The sequence below is a fragment of the Manihot esculenta genome, chromosome 7 (assembly GCF_001659605.2).
Source record: "Manihot esculenta cultivar AM560-2 chromosome 7, M.esculenta_v8, whole genome shotgun sequence".
In the NCBI taxonomy this organism is placed as follows: Eukaryota; Viridiplantae; Streptophyta; class Magnoliopsida; order Malpighiales; family Euphorbiaceae; genus Manihot; species Manihot esculenta.
Window position 1 is genome coordinate 13,906,668 of NC_035167.2, and position 22,850 is coordinate 13,929,517.

At 40.9% G+C, this 22,850-nt stretch overlaps 1 protein-coding gene across 1 annotated transcript in view; it reads right to left on the minus strand.

Moving 5' to 3' along the window:
- Positions 1-305: 305 nt before the first annotated feature.
- The window catches only part of LOC122723983, a 58,557-nt gene continuing 36,012 nt past the window's right edge, over positions 306-22,850 (minus strand). The window contains exons 2-3 of the mRNA XM_043958127.1: positions 709-907; positions 306-648 (exon numbers count right to left, since the gene is read on the minus strand). Of these exons, the coding sequence (XP_043814062.1) occupies positions 306-648; positions 709-907 (542 nt within the window). The remainder of the gene's footprint in view (positions 649-708; positions 908-22,850) is intronic.

Here is a 22,850-nt window from a genome sequence, read left to right on the forward strand (position 1 = left end):
ACATGAGCCACATTCGGAAGCCTAACGTGCCCCCCTAAACTATGCCACGTTCGGCGGCCGAACTTGAGGTTCGGCGGCCGAACCTAGAAATGCCTCCATGGTCTTTTTCATTTAAGAACCAATTTCTTTCTTACTTAAAAATATAAAATACATTAAAACATTTTATGAATATATGATTTTACCCTTCTAGAGGTTTCCGACAATCGAGATTCCACCGGACGGTAGGAATTCTGATACCGAAGTCTAGCCAGGTATTACACTTTCTTTCCAGCTCCTTTTTCCATCAGGTTAATTGAATGAACTCTTTATTTCTTTAATTCTTCTTCCTCCTGAATAAGCTTATTGGACAATTCATCAATATTCCACTTATTCTTCAATACGTTATAATTGATGTGAAATGCCCCGTATTCAGTAGGAAGTGAGTTCATGATAAATTGTACTAAGAAGGAGACATCCACTATTATACCCAGTGACTTAAGTCTTGCTGTAGTATTTGTCATGTCAAGGACATATTGCTGCATACTCTTTGACCCATCAAACTTCATAGTCGTAAGTTTAGCCATAAGTGTCCCTGCAAGTGCCCTATTAGCAGAATGAAACTTTTCTTCCACCAGTTTAAGAACATCTTTAGCATTTTGATTTTCAGTACTGAGAAGAGTAAACTTAATGTTGTTGGCAATTGTCATTCACATAAAATTCAAGCATAACCTATTGGATGTTGTCCATGCTTTATGGTGTGCCTTTTCAGTCTCAGTATTATTGTCATTAAGGTCAACATGCTTATCCTCTAATAGTGCCAAGTTAAGATCCAAAGCACCTAAATAAAGTGTGACTTGTTCGCTCCATTCAGCGAAATTCACACTAGTGAACAAGATAACAGTGGAAGCTAGAAAGCGAAGTTTAACAGCTGCAAACATATAAATGCTCACTAATTAATAGATTCAAACAAGTAGAAAACGTATTAAATATATTACATGTTTTCTTTGGGTAAACACAACAATACATATCATCACTTTAATTGTAATACCATTCAAACTTTATAAAAATAAAATAAACCTCAACAAATATATATATATATATATATATATATATATGATATATACATATATGTGCCAAGAGTATATTAATTTTTTACTTTATATTTATTAGCCACAGAATATTGATTTTACCTTTGGGTAAAATCCTTAATTTCTATCAACTAATAAAATATTTATAATAGCATTTACAATAATACATGAATTATATGACTATTCATTCAAAAATTAATTCGGCCACTTTGGTGACTAACAAATTAATTTTATTCAAAAGGTCATATAATGGTGTCAATAATTTATATTTATATAAATTTAAATTCAGGATACAATACATCATTTAATCAAAATTAGGGATCAATATGATAATTAAACATAACCCTAGTTATAACTATTATTTGAATTCAATTTAACCTATTGCCGCAAATGTAATACCCGGCTCGAGTCCAGCATCGGAATTCTACTTTTCGATAGAGTTTCTGATGTCGGAGGTCTCTAGTAGGGTTTGATTTTTGTTTTTCTCTCATGTTTTGATATGTTCATTAAGTTTTAAGTATAAGGAAATGAGTTTTTGAGTGAAATGAACCAAGGCAGAAAAGCCAGGTTCGGCCGCCGAAGTTGAGGTTCGGCCGCCGAACATGCATGGCTTTCGGTTTCACGATAGGCCGCCGAAGGTGGTCTGGCCAGCCACCTATAAATGGCCCTCAGTCGGTTGAAGCGGTAGAACACCGTTTCTTTTGTCTTCTGAGGTGAGATCCTGCCCTTTGTGAGTCTTCTTTCATGTTTTCATGAAATCATGCAAAGATTTGATTCGTTTTTATGATCTTTTGAAGGTTTTAAGCTAAAAACTCAAAGTTGTGAAGTTTGGAGAGTTTGAAGGAAAGTTGCTCCAAAACTCCACGTGAGGATCATTCATCTACTTGTTTTCACAAGGTAAGTGAAGATCCTAAGCTTGTTTTTATGTTTTCTGAAGGTTTTATGGGGTTTATGGAGAGAGTTGCATGAATAGGTTAAAAAGAGAGGTTTTGATGATTTTGTGCATAGAGCTTGTTTTTGTGTTGTTTGTGTTGTGTGTTTGGGGTTTTTAGGTAGTTTGTGACCCCTTTGAGCAGATACATGAGTGTATGCAAGTTGAGAAAGTGTGGTGTGAAGTTTGAGAGGAGTTTGTGCATTTGGCGAGAGGCAGGGCAAGTTTCTACCCTGCTGATGAACTCAGGTTCGGCAGCCGAAGGTACATTCGGCCGCCGAACCCCTGAAGAGGTGTGAGGAGGTGGCTTCGGCTGCCCAAGCTTGCCCCCGAGCTTTTGGACTTTCAGCTCTAGAGGGAAGTTCGACCGCCGAAGGTTGGAGACTTTCATCTCTGGAGTGCCTTTTGGCCTCCGAAACTTGCCCCCGAAAGGGTTCGGCAGCCGAAAGTGGAAGTTCGGCCGCCGAACCTGCCGCCGAAAGTGTTCTGTCCAGCTTTCTGTTGCATGCTTTGCATGGATGTTAGAGTGAGTTTAAGGGGATTCTTGGGGAGTTTAATAGAGTTGGTCATAAGCTAGTTTGGTCCCTCATGTCAGTCTATCTGTATAGGTACAGACCAGAGGAACCAGAGAGAGCAGCAATGAGTTCTGCTCCAGAGTTTGCAGAGCCTGCAGAGTCAGTCCAGTTAGCCAGAGGTGAGTGGAACTAAACTTAAATCTTTTACTTGCACAATGGAATGTTTTCGCATATCCCATGCATCATGATTATGCCATAGGTTGATTGCATTAGTATCCACGAATATGTTGCATTGCATCATTATTTGGTGATGTGAGTAAATGTTGAATGATCCAATAGTCTCAGACAGGAAGTCCAGGAGCCTTTGACTACGCCCTGGCAGGTATAGAGAAGTCCAGGAGCCTTTGACTACGCTCTGGCAGGTATAGCAAAGTCCAGGAGCCTGTGACTACGCCCTGGCAATGGTAAGTACAGAGGTGTTATATACACATATACATATATGACAGGAAGACCAGGTGCTCGATTCTACGCCCTGGCACAGAGTTACTGGGACTATGTGGTGACAGGTTTACTCTTGATGTGGCTTGTTTGTGCTATGGTGCATTCCATGAGATCATATTTTACTGAGATGTTTTACTGTTCTACTCACTGGGCTATAGAGCTCATCCCACTCCCTTAACCCCAGTTTTGCAGGTTCAGTGTACAGTGTACAGGGACAGTCCAGCGAAGTACAGAAAGAGTAAAGAGATTTGTAATAGCTTAGAGTGGACATGTAATATTAAAGAGATGTAATAGTTGTGTATAAAGTTAGAACTGTGCTTGACTTAGTGATGTATGTTTTGTACATGATCGGTATATGTATATATGTTTTACTGTATGTGAAAAACCAAGCTTAACAGGTATGAATTAACCCATCTAGAGCAAGCTCTAGTCAGGGGTACAGAGTACAGCGTACATGAGTACAGAGTACAGAGATAGTGCATGCACAAGTTAAGCCTTGGTTTAGAGAAAAGAGTTTTTATTTTCACAGAAACTGTATGATCAGGTATGAGTTGTACAGGTACACAGAGAGTATAGCAGGCTTGCTACGGGTTCTGGCGGCCTTAAGCCGACTTGAATCCTAGCGCCGGTGACGGTCCATTTTGGGGTCGTTACAGATTGGCATCAGAGCCCTAGGTTCACATGATTGGACCTATAAAGACAGTGTTGGGCTCATACAGGTTAGAAGTGGTCAAGCACAATAGGAAATCATGTCCACTAGGATAGGGTCTTGAGTCCTATCTGCTATGCTATGCCATGAGTTTTGCATGTGTATTACTGATATATGATGTTTGTAAAGATGAGAGGAACTCGTCGATCAGCTCGATTGACTGGAGTCCCACCAGAGAGTGAGAGACCAGCTGCTCGTCCTCCTGCATTCCCGAGGGCAAGGTCTCAGAGATCTAGCAGGGAAGGTACGTCAATAGACCCTAGAAGGTCCGTAGACGAGAGCAGAAGAGGTACAGCTAGGGGAGGAAGATCAGAGGAAAGGAGGGAGGCTATGGAGATTGACCAGTCTAGAGATGATAGTATGGGTATAGGCAGATTTGAGGAAGGTATGGGAGAGTCGCAGGGAGGTACTCAGGCCTCAGGTTTTGGCTCTCCAGCCTTTCCGCAGGACCCAGAGTATCCGATGGGAGGTATGTCGGAGTACTCTAGTTTTATCCCATATCCCCCTTACATGCCATATATGCCTTATCCTCCTTATTATCCACCATACCCTATGTATCCACCTTTCCCTACCCATCCAAGTGCAGCACACCCAGAACCAAATGACCTAATACCACCACCAGAACCAGTAGCCCCTGTTGTTGACAGACATCAACCTAGCTCATCTGGAGGTAAAGTCCAAATGACGGAGTACTTGAAATTGGATGCTTCTAAGTATAACACGGGAGATGATCCATTTGAATACCTCAGATCAGTTAGGATGATAACCAGTGAATTGGGAGCTGATGATAGTAGAGCCATTGAGATGGCAGGGTTTACACTTAAATACAAGAAGGCCAGAGAATATGGAGATTGACCAGTCTAGAGATGATAGTATGGGTATAGGCAGATTTGAGGAAGGTATGGGAGAGTCGCAGGGAGGTGCTCAGGCCTCAGGTTTTGGCTCTCCAGCCTTTCCGCAGGACCCAGAGTATCCGATGGGAGGTATGTCGGAGTACTCTAGTTTTATCCCATATCCCCCTTACATGCCATATATGCCTTATCCTCCTTATTATCCACCATACCCTATGTATCCACCTTCCCCTACCCATCCAAGTGCAGCACACCCAGAACCAAATGACCCAATACCACCACCAGAACCAGTAGCCCCTGTTGTTGACAGACATCAACCTAGCTCATCTGGAGGTAAAGTCCAAATGACGGAGTACTTGAAATTGGATGCTTCTAAGTATAACACGGGAGATGATCCATTTGAATACCTCAGATCAGTTAGGATGATAACCAGTGAATTGGGAGCTGATGATAGTAGAGCCATTGAGATGGCAGGGTTTACACTTAAATACAAGAAGGCCAGAGAATGGTTCTGTAATACCCGGCTAGACTCCGGTATCGGAATCCCTACCGTCCGGTGGGACCTCGGATGTCGGAAACCTCTAGAAGGGTAAAACTATGATTTTATGAAATGTTTTCATGTATTTCATGTTTTTAAGTAAGAAATTAAATGAGTTTTTGCATAAAAAAATCTTTGGAGGAAAACCCAGGTTCGGCCGCCGAAAGTCAAGTTCGGCCGCCGAACATGCATGCGTTTTGGAGGCACGTTAGGCCCCCGAAAGCATGAGTGAGGGAAGTCAAGGTTCGGCCGCCGAACCTCATGTTCGGCCGCCGAACATTTGCATGGATGCGGAGGCACATTCGGCCCCCGAACGTGGTCTGGCCAGCCACTATAAAAGGGTCCCTTAGCCGAAAATGGGCGAGCTTTTTCTCCCCATTTCGGCCAAGGTGAGCATTCCGCCATCCTTCCCCAATCTTGAGTTTTTCCTTCCTTTTTCCATGATCTTTACAAGTTTATAACTTTGGTTTTGAAGATCTTTGAACTTAGAACGAGTTTTGGAGCTTGGAGACCAAAAGTTGGAACTTCTCCCATCTCCAAGTCTAGATCTCCTCAACCCTCGATCTTCAAGAGGTAAGAGCCGATCTTAAGCTCAATGTATGATTTAAACAAGTTTTATGAAGTTTTAAGGGGTAGAATGCATGTTAGGGTATATGTTAAACCTATGGGTTTTTTGATAACTTTTTGAACAATGTAGCTTGATTGAAGTGTTGTAGTTGGGGTATATGCATGTTTGAGGCCCCTAGGAACTAGTATGCATGCTTTGGTTGAACAATATGCATGTTTGGAAGGTTTGGAGGCGAAATGTGCTAAGAGAGCCAAGTTTCTGCCCTTTGGCAGAAACCAGGTTCGGCAGCCGAAGGTACTTTCGGCCGCCGAACATGGCTGGGGAGGCAGGCCTTTCGGCTGCCGAAGTTGCCCCCGAAAAGAGACTTTCGTCTCTGTCTGGCACTTTCGGCCGCCGAAGGTGCCGCCGAACCTACCTGAGTTTCGTCTCTGTCCAGGACTTTCGGCCGCCGAAGGTGCCACCGAAAGTGCCCTGTTCAGCCATTTCTTGCATGCTTTCATGTGATGTTTTCAGGATGTTTTAGGGGGTTTTTGGGGAGTATTTTAGAGTCATGTTCATGTGTGTTTGGTGCCTCATTTGAGTCCATCTGTGTAGGTTCGGACCCGAGGAACCGAGACCCCCGGTTGTGAGATAGTCGTTCAGAGTTCGTTGTTAAAGCTTCAGTTACCAAGTGAGTGGAACAACCCCCTTAAGCTTTAAAGTAAATGAATAAATGAATGAATCATAAAGCATTGCCCATGCATCATTATGCCATGCAATAGTAGGTTGTTTGCATTAGAATTCACGAATATGTTGCATTGCATACTTTGTTGTTGATGTGGATGAATGTTGAATGATCCATTAGCCCTTGTATGTCATGATAGCCTATGTGAGTCCAGGTGTGCCTGCTACGGCTCTACGCCCCTGGCACTATGACTGATTATGGAAGTCCGGGTGTGCCTGCTACGGCTCTACGCCCCCGGCATGTATAAGTAAGAAAGATTGGGGCTAAATGGTGACAAGTTCATCCTTGTTGTGAAATGTTTGTGTTATGGCGCATACATGAAAGCATGAATAAGAAAAAGTTATATGATAATAAAAATAATAAAATGAATAATAATATACCTAAAAAAGGAGGAATTAAAACAAATGTTTTTAGTTTCTGCTCACTGGGCTCTAGTAGCTCACCCCACTCCTTTTATCCCCAGAGTTGCAGGTACAGGAGAGACCAAGAAGTCGGCTAGAGTGAAGTTAAGTCATGTATGTTGTAATAGATAGTAGTGGACATGAACATGATGTAATGAGTATTTATGACCATGTAATGAATGATTTGTTGATGTATTGAGGATTATAGTAGTGCTTGACCTAGAGGTGTGTGAATCCCCATTATGTACAGAGTGTTTAATGAGTAATGATGTTAATGACCATGATTATCCAAGCTGTTATGTATGATGATGATACCCCATTGGAGTATTTGATGAGGACTCCAGTGTGGGGTTTATGTATGATTTTGTGCATGCACAGGTTTTGCTTGGATAAGAGAAAAGAAAATTTTTTACAGATCATGTATATGTTGCTATGTATGGGATTCCACAGGTTTACAGGAGGTATGTAGGCTTGCTACGGGTCCCGGCGGCCTTAAGCCGATCTGGATCCTAGCGCCGGTAACGGGTCGGATTTCCGGGTCGTTACAGGTTCAAGAATTATGTGGAACCCAGGATGACCAGTATGTCTTGGGGAGAGTTCGCCAATGAGTTTGCAGGGTGGGCTTTTCCTGACAGTTCCAGGGAGATGAAAGTAATAGAGTTTGAACAGTTGCGACAGACAGATGAGATGAGTGTTGATGAATTCATAGATAAATTCCTGGATTTACTTCAGTATGTGGGTCAAGCCTATGATACTGATCAGAAGAAGGCAAGGAGATATACTATGAGACTGCATCCCAGGTATTCTTCCTTGATTCTTCCAGCAGAAAAGGAGAGTTTCCACACGATAGTGGACGCAGCCAGGAAAATGGAAGCTAGTGCCAATATTCAGAAACAGTCAAAGGCACAGGCTTCGGGTTCTAAAGCCCCCACGTCAGGCAGTAAAAGATGGGATAGAGCAAAAGGAACAAAGAGTAAGTTCTGGAGTAAAGTGAAGTCAGGTCTGGGAATAGGTAGTGGCTCAAGCTCTGGCACAGCTCTAGTATGCAGACGATGAGGAAAACCACATGGAGGAGTTTGTCGGTTGGGATCTACAGCTTGTTTTCGATGTGGACAGGAAGGGCATATTGCTCGAGATTGTCCGCAGATGACTTTTGCACCATCCCAGCAGATGAGTTCAGGCAGTGTGGTACAGCCAGTTGTTCGGCCAGCAGCTTCAGTCATGCCTCAGAGTAGTGGCAGAGGTAGAGGGAGAGGGGCAACCTCTACTTCAGCAGCAGGTTCCCGAGGTGGAAATCCGGTAGCCCCAGCACGGATTTTCACTGTGACACAGGAGGAGGCTAACACGTCGAACACAGTGGTGTCAGGTAATCTCATCATTGGGTGTTCAGATGTGTATGCTTTGATGAACCCCGGTGCTTCTCATTCCTTTATTGCTTCGAGAGCCATAGAGAGATTGGGTTTGATCAGTTTTGAGTTAGAGTATCCTCTCTGGGTCAGTGGACCTAGATGTGACCCATCAGTGGCAGTGTCAGTCTGTCGGTTCAGTCCAGTGTTTATAGAGGGTAGATGCCTTCCAGCTGACCTTGTGGTTCTAGACTTGACAGATTTTGATGTCATTCTAGGGATGGATTGGCTATCTGCATATAGTGCTACGTTGGACTGTAGAGAGAAGATAGTGAGTCTCAGGGACCAGGATGGGTCAGAGTGTGTCTTCAGAGGAGACAGGAGAGGTACACCCAGAGGTATGATTTCAGCCCTTCAGGCTCGTCGTTTGCTTAGGAGGGGTTGTCAGGGGTTTCTAGCTCATGTGAGAGAGCTAGACAGTCAAGTGAGGGAACCAGCTACAGTACCAGTGGTCCGAGAGTTTCTCGATGTTTTTCCAGACGAACTTCCAGGACTACCACCTGGTAGGGAGATAGAGTTTGAAATTGAATTGCTGCCAGATACCAGACCTATCTCTATTCCTCCCTACAGGATGGCGCCAGCAGAGTTAAAAGAGTTAAAAGAGCAGTTGCAGGACTTGGTAGATAAAGGTTTCATCCGCCCCAGTACCTCACCTTGGGGTGCTCCAGTGCTTTTTGTCAGAAAGAAGGATGGCTCCCTCAGACTTTGTATCGACTACAGACAGTTGAACAAAGTCACTACCAAGAATAGGTATCCTTTACCTCGGATTAATGATCTATTCGACCAGCTAGCTGGAGCAGGTTGTTTTTCTAAAATAGATCTGCGATCTGGGTATCATCAGTTGAGAGTCAGAGAGACAGATGTGCCTAAGACAGCTTTCCGGACCAGATATGGGCATTATGAGTTCTTAGTGATGCCGTTCGGGTTGACTAACGCCCCTGCAGCATTCATGGATCTCATGAACAGGGTATTCAGTGAGTTTCTGGATCACTTTGTCATTGTTTTCATCGATGATATTTTAGTGTATTCCAGAGATGCAGAGGAGCATGCCCAGCATCTGAGGATAGTTCTGCAGACACTGAGAGAGCATGGTTTATATGCCAAGTTCTCGAAGTGTGAGTTTTGGTTGAGGAGCATTACCTTCTTGGGACACGTGGTATCAGCAGAGGGTATTGAGGTAGATCCCAAGAAGATAGAGGCTGTAGCTAACTGGCCTAGACCCACGACAGTGACTGAGATTAAAAGCTTTCTGGGCCTGGCAGGTTACTACAGGAGGTTCGTTCAGAACTTCTCAAAGATAGCAGCTCCTATGACCAAACTGACTCAGAAGAACCAGAAGTTTATCTGGTCAGACCAGTGTGAAGAGAGCTTTGAGGAGCTCAAGAGAAGATTGACTACAGCACCAGTGTTAGCTCTGCCTGTGTGAGTCATGAGGACTTCACAGTGTTCTGTGATGCATCTCGAGTGGGATTGGGTTGTGTTTTGATGCAGAGTGATAGGGTGATAGCTTATGCTTCTAGACAGTTAAAGAAGCACGAGTTGAATTACCCCACCCATGACCTCGAGATGGCAGCAGTTATCTTTGCACTTAAGATGTGGCGGCATTACCTCTATGGGGTTAAATGCGAGATCTTCACTGATCACAAGAGTTTACAGTACATCTTGAGTCAGAGAGAGCTGAATTTGCGGCAGAGAAGATGGGTTGAATTGCTCAGTGATTATGATTGTAAGATCCAGTATCATCCGGGTAAGGCGAATGTTGTGGCAGACGCCCTAAGCCGGAAATCACTAGGCAGTTTATCCCATATAGCAGCAGAGCGGAGACCACTTGTGTTGGAGCTTTATAAGCTCTTAGAAGAAGGATTGCAGCTAGAGTTATCTGGTACAGGTGCGTTGATAGCACAGATGAGAGTGACACCTGTGTTTCTGGAGCAGATCGCACAGAGACAGCATGAGGACCCTGAGTCAGGCAACAGTGCAGAGTTCAGATTTGATAGCAAAGGGATCCTTCGGTATGGGAGTCGACTTTGTGTACCAGATAGGGACAGTGTGAAGGAAGACATTATGAGGGAAGCTCATAATGCGAGGTATAGTGTTCACCCAGGAGCCACCAAGATGTATCAGGATCTGAAAAAGGTTTATTGGTGGCCAGCCATGAAGAAAGAAGTGGCGCAGTTTGTGACAGCCTGTGAGGTTTGTCAGAGGGTGAAACTAGAGCATCAGAAACCAGCAGGAATGCTTAACCCATTACCGATTCCAGAGTGGAAATGGGAGAACATAGCCATGGATTTTGTAGTGGGTTTACCAGCAGTGTCCAACAGGATAGACTCTATATGGGTGATTGTGGACAGACTCACGAAATCTGCTCATTTTCTTCCAGTACGGAGTAACTATTCTGTGGATAAGTTGGCACAGGTCTATCTGGACGAGATCGTGAGATTACATGGAGTTCCAGTGTCGATAGTCTCAGATAGAGGACCTCAGTTTACCTCCCGCTTTTGGCGGAGTCTGCAGAGTGCGCTGGGCACGCGATTGGATTTTAGCATTGCTTTCCACCCACAGACTGATGGACAGTCAGAAAGGACCATCCAGACCATAGAAGATATGCTTTGACTATGTGTGTTAGACTTTGGCGGTTCTTGGAGGCATCATCTACCTTTAGTGGAGTTTGCCTACAATAACAGCCATCATGCTAGCATAGGGATGGCTCCTTATGAAGCTTTGTATGGGAGGAAGTGCAGATCCCCTGTTTGCTAGGAAGAGGTAGGAGAGAAGGCTCTTGCAGGGCCAGAGTTAGTAGACATTACCAGTAGAATGGTGCCTATGATCAGAGAGAGAATCAGAACAGCGCAGAGTAGACAGAAAAGTTATGCAGACGTTCGCAGAAAGCAGTTAGATTTCCAGGAGGGTAATTGGGTATTGCTGAAAGTGTCTCCAATGAAAGGAGTGGTTCGTTTTGGGAAAAAGGGTAAATTAGCTCCACGGTACATTGGACCCTTTGAGGTGTTGCAGAGGATCGAAAATGTGTCGTATAAGCTGGATTTACCTGCTTCTATGGAGAGAATTCACCCGGTCTTTCATGTTTCTATGCTACGGCAATTTGTGTCAGATCCGAATCAGGTTCTGAGTGAGCCTGAGGTGGAGATTCATACAGATCTCACCTATATAGAGCAGCCAGTGCGGATTTTGGACACACAGATCAGACAGCTAAGGAACAAGGAGATTCCGATGGTGAAAGTTCTGTGGAACCACCATAATCTAGAAGAGTGCACCTGGGAGACGCGGGAGTCTATGCTCCAGCAGTATCCATATTTGTTTTGAGGTTAGTTTCCTCCTTTTTACGTGTTCATTGTTTGTTTTTTTGGATCATTCGAGGACGAATGTTCTTAAGGGGGGGAGAATGTAATACCCGACTCGAGTCCAGCATCGGAATTCTACTTTCCGATAGAGTTTCTAATGTCGGAGGTCTCTAGTAGGGTTTGATTTCTGTTTTTCTCTCATGTTTTGATATGTTCATTAAGTTTTAAGTATAAGGAAATGAGTTTTTGAGTGAAATGAACCAAGGCAGAAAAGCCAGGTTCGGCCGCCGAAGTTGAGGTTCGGCCGCCGAACATGCATGGCTTTCGGTTTCACGATAGGCCGCCGAAGGTGGTCTGGCCAGCCACCTATAAATGGCCCTCAGTCGGTTGAAGCGGTAGAACACCGTTTCTTTTGTCTTCTGAGGTGCGATCCTGCCCTTTATGAGTCTTCTTTCATGTTTTCATGAAATCATGCAAAGATTTGATTCGTTTTTATGATCTTTTGAAGGTTTTAAGCTAAAAACTCAAAGTTGTGAAGTTTGGAGAGTTTGAAGGAAAGTTGCTCCAAAACTCCACGTGAGGATCATTCATCTACTTGTTTTCACAAGATAAGTGAAGATCCTAAGCTTGTTTTTATGTTTTCTGAAGGTTTTATGGGGTTTATGGAGAGAGTTGCATGAATAGGTTAAAAAGAGAGGTTTTGATGATTTTGTGCATAGAGCTTGTTTTTGTGTTGTTTGTGTTGTGTGTTTGGGGTTTTTAGGTAGTTTGTGACCCCTTTGAGCAGATACATGAGTGTATGCAAGTTGAGAAAGTGTGGTGTGAAGTTGGAGAGGAATTTGATGCATTTGGCGAGAGGCAGGGCAAGTTTCTGCCCTGCTGATGAACTCAGGTTCGGCAGCCGAAGGTACATTCGGCCGCTGAACCCCTGAAGAGGTGTGAGGAGGTGGCTTCGGCTGCTTAAGCTTGCCCTCGAGCTTTTGGACTTTCGGCTCTGGAGGGAAGTTCGGCCGCCGAAGGTGCCGCCGAAGGTTGGAGACTTTCGTCTCTGGAGTGCCTTTTGGCCTCCGAAACTTGCCCCCGAAAGGGTTTGGCAGCCGAAAGTGGAAGTTCGGCCGCCGAAGGTGCTTGAGTTTCGTCTCTGGAGAGGACTTTCGGCCGCCGAACCTGCCGCCGAAAGTGTTCTGTCCAGCTTTCTGTTGCATGCTTTGCATGGATGTTAGAGTGATTTTAAGGGGATTCTTGGGGAGTTTAATAGAGTTGGTCATAAGCTAGTTTGGTCCCTCATGTCAGTCTATCTGTATAGGTACAGACCAGAGGAACCAGAGAGAGCAGCAGTGAGTTCTGCTCCAGAGTTTGCAGAGCCTGCAGAGTCAGTCCAGTTAGCCAGAGGTGAGTGGAACTAAACTTAAATCTTTTACTTGCACAATGGAATGTTTTCGCATATCCCATGCATCATGATTATGCCATAGGTTGATTGCATTAGTATCCACGAATATGTTGCATTGCATCATTATTTGGTGATGTGAGTAAATGTTGAATGATCCAATAGTCTCAGACAGGAAGTCCAGGAGCCTTTGACTATGCCCTGGCAGGTATAGAGAAGTCCAGGAGCCTTTGACTACGCTCTGGCAGGTATAGCAAAGTCCAGGAGCCTGTGACTACGCCCTGGCAATGGTAAGTACAGAGGTGTTATATACACATATACATATATGACAGGAAGACCAGGTGCTCGATTCTACGCCCTGGCACAGAGTTACTGGGACTATGTGGTGACAGGTTTACTCTTGATGTGGCTTGTTTGTGCTATGGTGCATTCCATGAGATCATATTTTACTGAGATGTTTTATTGTTCTACTCATTGGGCTATAGAGCTCATCCCACTCCCTTAATCCCAGTTTTGCAGGTTCAGTGTACAGTGTACAGGGACAGTCCAGCGGAGTACAGAAAGAGTAAAGAGATTTGTAATAGCTTAGAGTGGACATGTAATATTAAAGAGATGTAATAGTTGTGTATAAAGTTAGAACTGTGCTTGACTTAGTGATGTATGTTTTGTACATGATCGGTATATGTATATATGTTTTACTGTATGTGAAAAACTAGGCTTAACAGGTATGAATTAACCCATCTAGAGCAAGCTCTAGTCAGGGGTACAGAGTACAGCGTACATGAGTACAGAGTACAGAGATAGTGCATGCACAGGTTAAGCCTTGGTTTAGAGAACAGAGTTTTTATTTTCACAGAAATTGTATGATCAGGTATGAGTTGTATAGGTACACAGAGAGTATAGCAGGCTTGCTACGGGTTCTGGCGGCCTTAAGCCGACCTGAATCCTAGCGCCGGTGACGGTCCATTTTGGGGTCGTTACAGCAAAAGCCACAAGAAAATTCAAAAATTAATATATCACGCTCACATCATTGTTAAGAAAAACATTAACATATTATATTAATCAATTCACAATTGTAAAGGGAAAACATTACATTTGAGACTCGAGAAACGTGATCATCATTACATCGTCAACACGTTTACATCATTATAATTTTATTAATTTATACTTTACATCATCATCAGTACAAATTTCATTCCAAATAACAAATTGTTGTAATTGTAAAACATCAAGATATAATCCAACATAAATCTGTGAATTATTATTAATTTAAAACTATACTCTGATACCACATGCAAAATTGTTAATAATTGATTGCGATCAAAATCATTTAAGTGCAATCAAAACAACATAAACCTTAAATTAACTACAAGCAATCATGTCTTTAATTGTGTAACGACCCTGTAATACCCGGCAGATTCAGACATCGGAATTTCTACCGTCCGGTGGAATTCAAGGATGTCAGAGGTTTCTAGAAGGGTAAGAGAAAGGTTTTCTAAAATATTTTCAAGTATTTTAAAGGTTTAGAGTGAAAATGATTGAGTTTGGAAGAGAAAAGGCCAAGGAGGCAGAATGCAGGTTCGGCCCCCGAAAGTTAAAGTTCGGCCGCCGAAAGTCCCCTAGTTTCGGCCCCCGAAGGCAATGTTGTTAGTGTATATGCCCTAGGCCATTATCTTGGGCCTTTTTGTATGTCGTTTTGGTTATTAATAAAAGAGGTTTTTATCATTATTATTTGTTTGCATGTTACATAATAATGATTATCATCCCTGGTTACTTATTATTATGATGATAATAATATAACTGGTATGGTTATTGATTGATAATCATGAGATGATTATGTATATGTTGATATAATTCAATAATCATAAATACTTGTTGGAGAACAAAGTATTGGATGGACCCGCATTGAGATCACTACATGGGTCATTGTCATAAGTGAATCTCAAAGTAGTTATGTCTTAATCCTTTGACTTGAGATTGTCATAGTTTCCAACATAAGGACTGTTATGTTTTGACATAATCAAACGTTGTCTTTAATCGGACAATCATAAAGGTTATGATTGAGCATAATAGAAATTATGTAGAGGAAAATGAACAATCAAGATAGGATTTGTCCCTCTCTATGAGAGAGATATCTTCTGGGCCCCTCGATAAGTGAGACTGAGAAATGCATGGCCGTGCTCAAATGAATTGATAGTGTGATCAATATCATTTGAATTTATCAGTCTACTTAGAGATCGAGAAATCATAAGTTTGAACATTATAAGTTTGACATTAACCATGACTTATGTTCAAACTAGATATCGTGAGACAAAGGGATTAATACATGTTCTATTTAATAGGCTTTATCGGACTATTGATCCTCATATTAGTTGGGTAGTCATAATGTCTTGCTAGAGGCCACTTATGACTTATAGGTCTTGTTGGACTGGGCCTATTGCCAATTAATATGAGCCTATTGGGTCACACACAAGAACGTTGTTGATGTGCTATATTAATGGGCTAAAAGCCCATTAGTATAATTAATAATAATAAAATGTTATTATTATTAATATTATTATTAATATTAATTATTAATATAATTAATAATAATAAGTGTTATTATTATTAATAATAATAATTTATTATTATGAGATAATAATATTTAAAAGATCTGCAGTCTATCTGTAAGTGTTACAGATAAAGGACTCTATCACATAAAGATATTTGAGTATCTGTGAGATTGTGATAGTGGGTTCTAAGCACAACTCTTTTAGGAAAAGAGTTGTGGGAAAATAAAAAGACTGAGGCCTATAAATACTCCTTCTACAGATTGAGTAGGTTGGTTGTAAAAGTTTTGAGAAAACTCAGTCTAAAAGATTGTAGAACATAGAGCACATAATCTATCCATCTTGAAAAGAGCTAGCACTCTAGAAGGATAGAAGACGTTCGTGTGGATATCATAGAGGGTGTTCGTTTGAAAAGGCAGCACCATCAGTCCGCCAGTGTATCTTCACTACGAGATTAACAGGTTAGTCTCACATCTTTCTTTTGATTTAAACGGAGCACTCGGATTCTGGGAAAGGAAATCCAAAATTTTATTTTTCCGCTGCGCAATTAGATTGCAATTAATCTCCGGATTTCCCAACAGTGGTATCAGAGCCAGGTTGTGCTTTTCGTTTAAATTAATTATGCCATGATTGATATTATATATGCGATATATGTTTATTAGAATGGCATGATAATTATGGTTAAATTTATGGATGAATGATTGGATCATTTAGATTATTAGAAAAATTAAATTAAAATTTTTCTTTTACATCTAGAATCAAAATTGTTTTGATTTGTTGTTTTAAGTTTTAATTGTTAAATTAAAACAACAATAATAGAAAAAAAAAATGGATTTGCAACTGTATTCACGATGAACAGTCATCGTGAACCCAGATTGCCGATACCGGAGGATCGCGCCCCCCCGGAGGGCCGGCGACCAGTGGGTCGCGCGCCCCGGAGGGGCCGCGCGACTGGTGGAGCGCGCGCCCAGTGGGTCGCGCGACCACAGGGTCGCGCGCCCGGAGGGCCGCGAGACCGGAGGAACGTGCGCCCCATGGGTCGCGCGCCCGGTGGGTTGCGTGTTTTCTCGGGCTGGCGGCTTGAGCGGCCAAGGATTCGTCCGGTGGGCCGCCGGGGCTTCGAAGCCGAGATGTGTGTCGGCTCCTCGTGATTTCTGCGAATCGCGAGCCGCCGGTGCCGTTTCGAGCTCGACTGCGAATGGATGATCGGAGTTGCGCAACTGTTGCGCGATCTGGTGGTCGACCTCACCGTCGACGGCAATCCTTGCTGGCGACGAGGAGCGGGCTGCTGGATCTTGGGGCAGCGGCTGGAGCGTTCGGCGGGCTACTGGTTGCTCTCCGGCGGCAAGGGCGTCTTCCGGAGAAGAAGATGATTCCCCAAAATTACGATTTTGCCCCTGAAAATAATTAATAAAAAAATAATAATAATAATAATAAGAAAATAATATTTTAAAATTATTTTCTTTTAGTCTTTAAATTAGATTTAAAAGACTATATTTTATTATTATTATTTGTAGTCTTTAAATTAGATTTAAATGACTATATTTTATTATTTTCTTTTAGTCTTTAAATTAGATTTAAATGACTATATTTTGTCATGTGTTAGTATGAGATACTATGCATTATTGTCTATATATATATATATGCATATAGGATGCTATAATATATGTATGCAAGACAAAATAATTATAAGAAAATAGAAAATAAATTATTTTAGTCTTTAAATCAGATTTAAATGACTATATAAAATAATTTTATTATTTTGTCATATATTAGTATGAGATACTATAATATATATATATGCAAGACAAAATAATTAAAATTAAAAGTTAAACCCTCACTCTAAAATTTTAAGTTTTAATGCCACCCATATATTAAAAACCTATCAAGACTAAGATCACCAAAATGCAGGTTTTGCCAAAGCAAAGTGCATTAGGATTATCCTAGTAAGGTAGGATGAGTAATGGTTACTCATTTATTTAATTTTGGTTGAGCTTAATTAGGCTATCAAAACGGTTTTGGGCCTAAGGCATTAGATGAGGTATAACATGCATTTGACATATGATGTCAATACCTCATAATTTAAGAGTTACATTAGATGTAATTGGTAAGGGGTTACCTACCTAAATAACTTAATTCTAAGCGTCATGCCAAAGCTGACTTAGAATTAGGTGAAATATGGATCTTAGCCCGCTAAAATATTATTATTTTGAGGGTTATATTTTAGTGGGAGATTATTATCACCTCAATATTAATTTGTTTATTAAATTAATTATATTTGCATATTTTTGTAGATTATTATGGCTGCTAATAACAATTCAACCTTATCACTGCGATCCATCCTTGAGAAGGATAAACTGAAAGAAAATGGGACTAATTTTATTGACTGGTTTAGAAACTTGAGAATTGTTCTCAAGCAAGAGAAAAAGTCCTACGTGCTTGATGAAGCTATCCCTGAACCACCTCCTGCTGATGCTACTAATGCTGTTAAGAACAAGCATAAGAAGCATATGGATGATTCTAATGACATTGGATGTCTTATGTTGGCAACTATGTGCCCAGAACTTCAGAAGGATCTGGAGCACCTTGAGGCCTATGAGATGAGTGTCCATCTCAAACAAGCTTTCCAACAACAAGCTAGGCAGGATAGGTATGAAACTACCATTGCATTGCATGATTGCAAAATGGCTGAAGGTGATTCAGTTAGTGCTCATGTTTTAAAGATGAAAAGCTACATTGATCACCTTGCTAGGCTTGGCTATCCTTTGAGTTTAGAACTTTCCACGGATTTGATCCTACATTCTTTACCTAGCAGTTTTTCTCAATTTGTCATGAACTATAACATGAACAATATGGAGAAATCCATTCCTGAGTTGCATGGGATGCTAAAGACAGCTGAGGTAAATATTAAGAAAAGGCCTACCCAAATTTTGAATGTCAATAAGGGTAAGCCCATGAAAAATAAGGGGAAGCCCAAGTCTAAAGGTGGTAATGGGCCTAAGGGACGAGGCAAGCCTAAATGGCAATCCAAGGCAAAAGTTCCTAAGGAAATAGTTCCTAAGGAAGGAATCTGCTTCCATTGCAAGGAACCAGGGCATTGGAAGAGAAATTGCAAACTCTATTTGGATGAGTGCAAGAAGAAGAAGAGTAGTGAGACTACGACTTCGGGTATTTATGTTATAGATTTTAATTTATCTATTTCTACTTCATGGGTATTAGATATCGAATATGGTTCTCACATTTGTACAAATGCGCAGAGTCTCAAAAGGAGTAGAAAACTGAAAAAGGGCGAAGTGGACCTACGTGTAAGCAATGGAGCAAGAGTTGCTGCCATAGCTGTAGGGACTTATTTTGCCCGATGGGCTTTTGTTAGTTTTGAACAAATGCTTTTATGTTCTTACTTTGAGTAGGAATATTATTTCAATTTCTGTTTTGGACGATGAAGGTTTTTCATTTCTCATTAAGAATAAGAAATGCTCCATTAATAAAGATGATTTGCTTTATTGTATTGCAAATTCATATGATGACCTTTATGTCCTTTATCTAGATGATTCTAGAGACAGCAATATCTATAACATAACTTCTAAGAAAACTAAGCCAAATGAGTTAAACCCAACATATTTATGGCACTGTCGTCTTAGTCATATAAACGAGAATTGCATATCTAAGCTCCATAAAGATGGTTTATTAGATTCATTTGATTTTGAATCATTTGAAAATTGTGAATCTTGTTTGCTAGGTAAGATGACAAAGGACCCTTTTACTGGACAAGGTCAAAGGGCTTCAGACTTATTGGGCTTAGTACATACAGATGTATATGGCCCACTAAGCATTAGTGCTAGGGGAGGTTATCAGTACTTCATTACATTCATTGATGATTTCAATAGGTATGGCTATGTCTACCTAATGAAACATAAGCATGAATCTTTTGAAATGTTTAGAACTTTTCAAAATGAAGTACAAAATCAACTTGGTAGAACTATTAAGATGCTTCGATCTGATCGAGGTGGTGAATATTTGAGCCAAGAGTTTGATGAACATCTTAAAAACTGTGGAATTGTTTCACAATTAATTCCTCCAAGAACTCCACAATGGATTGGTGTTTCTAAAAGGAAAATTCGAACTTTATTAGATATGGTTCAATCTATGATGAGTCAAACAGATCTCCCTTTATAGTTTTGGGGTTACGCCTTGGAAACAGCTGTATTCATTCTGAACCAAGTACCATCGAAAGCAGTTGAAAAGACACCATATGAGTTATGGACTGGGAAAGTGCCCAGTTTGTCTTTCCTTAAAGATTTGGGGTTGTGAGGCTTATGTGAAACGCCCAGTTTCAGATAAGTTAGCTCCAAAATTTATCAAGTGCAATTTTGTGGGGTATCCTAAGGAAACCAAAGGATACTACTTCTATACTCCCTCAGAGAACAAAGTGTTTGTTGCTCGAAATGGTACCTTTTTGGAAAAGGAATTTATCTCTCAGAGATTCAGTGGGAGTACAGTGCAACTTGAGAAAACTCAAGCACCACAAGAGAGCATTGAACCGCCAGTAGAACCACTTACAGTACCACAAACAGTTGTGGAGACTGAAAGGGTGACACAAGTCCCATGCAGATCTGATAAGACACGTCATCAGCCTGAGAGATATGGATTTCTCATGACTGATAATCGTGAACTTTTACTCATTGATGAAGATGAATTTTGTGTTTACAAGATGGTTAGTGGGAGTGCAGTTGTGTTACTAGTTCAATATGTGGATGACATATTACTCATTGGAAATGATATCCCTACCTTGCAAAAGGTTGAGACTTGGTTAGGGAATTCTTTTTCAATGAAGGACTTAGGTGAGACTGCATATATCCTTGGTATTAAGATCTATAGGGATAGATCCAAGAGGATAATCGGTCTGAGTCAAAGTACTTATATTGACAAGGTGCTGAAAAGGTTCAGCATGCAAGATTCCAAAAGAGGATTCTTGCCCATGTCTCATGGTATTCATCTTAGCAAGAATCAATGTCCTATGACATCTGATGAGCGAGAACGGATGAATAAGATCCCTTATGCTTCCGCTATTGGATCTATCTTGTATGCCATGTTATGTACTAGACCAGACGTCTCATATGTCTTGAGCACAACAAACAGATATCAGACAGATCCCGGTGAGAGTCACTGGACAGCTGTTAAGAATATCCTAAAGTACCTTAGAAGGACTAAGGATGCATTCCTAGTTTATGGAGGATTGGAAGACGAGCTAGTTGTAAGTGGTTACACAGATGCTAGTTTCCAAACCGACATAGATGACTTCAGATCGCAGTCAGGATTCGTATTCAATTTAAATGGTGGAATTGTTAGTTGGAAGAGTTCCAAGCAGAGCACTATAGCAGATTCTACAATAGAAGCTGAGTATATAGCAGCATCAGATGCAGCTAAAAGGGCAGTCTGGTTGAAGGAATCCATCTCAGAGGTGGGAATGGTTCTCAGCATTGCAAATCCTGTGGACCTTTATTATGGTAATAACGGTGCCATAGCATAGGCAAAGGAGCCCAGATCTCACTAGAGATCTAAAATTATACTCAGGCGATATCACCTTATTCAGAGGAGATATCAAAATATGCAAAGTAGACACAAATGACAACATTGCAAATCCACTGACCAAGCCTCTTTCACAGGTCAAGCATGATCAGCACACTAGGTCTACGGGTATTAGATACTTGTATAATTAGGCCTAGTGCAAGTGGGAGATTGTTAGTGTATATGCCCTAGGCCATTATCTTGGGCCTTTTTGTATGTCGTTTTGGTTATTAATAAAAGAGGTTTTTATCATTATTATTTGTTTGCATGTTACATAATAATGATTATCATCCCTGGTTACTTATTATTATGATGATAATAATATAACTGGTATGGTTATTGATTGATAATCATGAGATGATTATGTATATGTTGATATAATTCAATAATCATAAATACTTGTTGGAGAACAAAGTATTGGATGGACCCGCATTGAGATCACTACATGGGTCATTGTCATAAGTGAATCTCAAAGTAGTTATGTCTTAATCCTTTGACTTGAGATTGTCATAGTTTCCAACATAAGGACTGTTATGTTTTGACATAATCAAACGTTGTCTTTAATCGGACAATCATAAAGGTTATGATTGAGCATAATAGAAATTATGTAGAGGAAAATGAACAATCAAGATAGGATTTGTCCCTCTCTATGAGAGAGATATCTTCTGGGCCCCTCGATAAGTGAGACTGAGAAATGCATGGCCGTGCTCAAATGAATTGATAGTGTGATCAATATCATTTGAATTTATCAGTCTACTTAGAGATCGAGAAATCATAAGTTTGAACATTATAAGTTTGACATTGACCATGACTTATGTTCAAACTAGATATCGTGAGACAAAGGGATTAATACATGTTCTATTTAATAGGCTTTATCGGACTATTGATCCTCATATTAGTTGGGTAGTCATAATGTCTTGCTAGAGGCCACTTATGACTTATAGGTCTTGTTGGACTGGGCCTATTGCCAATTAATATGAGCCTATTGGGTCACACACAAGAACGTTGTTGATGTGCTATATTAATGGGCTAAAAGCCCATTAGTATAATTAATAATAATAAAATGTTATTATTATTAATATTATTATTAATATTAATTATTAATATAATTAATAATAATAAGTGTTATTATTATTAATAATAATAATTTATTATTATGAGATAATAATATTTAAAAGATCTGCAGTCTATCTGTAAGTGTTACAGATAAAGGACTCTATCACATAAAGATATTTGAGTATCTGTGAGATTGTGATAGTGGGTTCTAAGCACAACTCTTTTAGGAAAAGAGTTGTGGGAAAATAAAAAGACTGAGGCCTATAAATACTCCTTCTACAGATTGAGTAGGTTGGTTGTAAAAGTTTTGAGAAAACTCAGTCTAAAAGATTGTAGAACATAGAGCACATAATCTATCCATCTTGAAAAGAGCTAGCACTCTAGAAGGATAGAAGACGTTCGTGTGGATACCATAGAGGGTGTTCGTTTGAAAAGGCAGCACCATCAGTCCGCCAGTGTATCTTCACTACGAGATTAACAGGTTAGTCTCACATCTTTCTTTTGATTTAAACGGAGCACTCGGATTCTGGGAAAGGAAATCCAAAATTTTATTTTTTCGCTGCGCAATAAGATTGCAATTAATCTCCGGATTTCCCAACAAATGTTTGGCCGCCGAACGTTGCATGGTTTCGCATGCAGGTTTGGCCGCCGAACCTGAGGCGGTTGCTCATCTATAAGGGCACCGAGTGGCAGAAAAAGGGGGAGACTTCTTCTCTCCTTCTGGCCTAGGTAAGTTCTTGATCTCCTTGAAGTGTTTTCATGGTTTTTTCGTCAACTCTT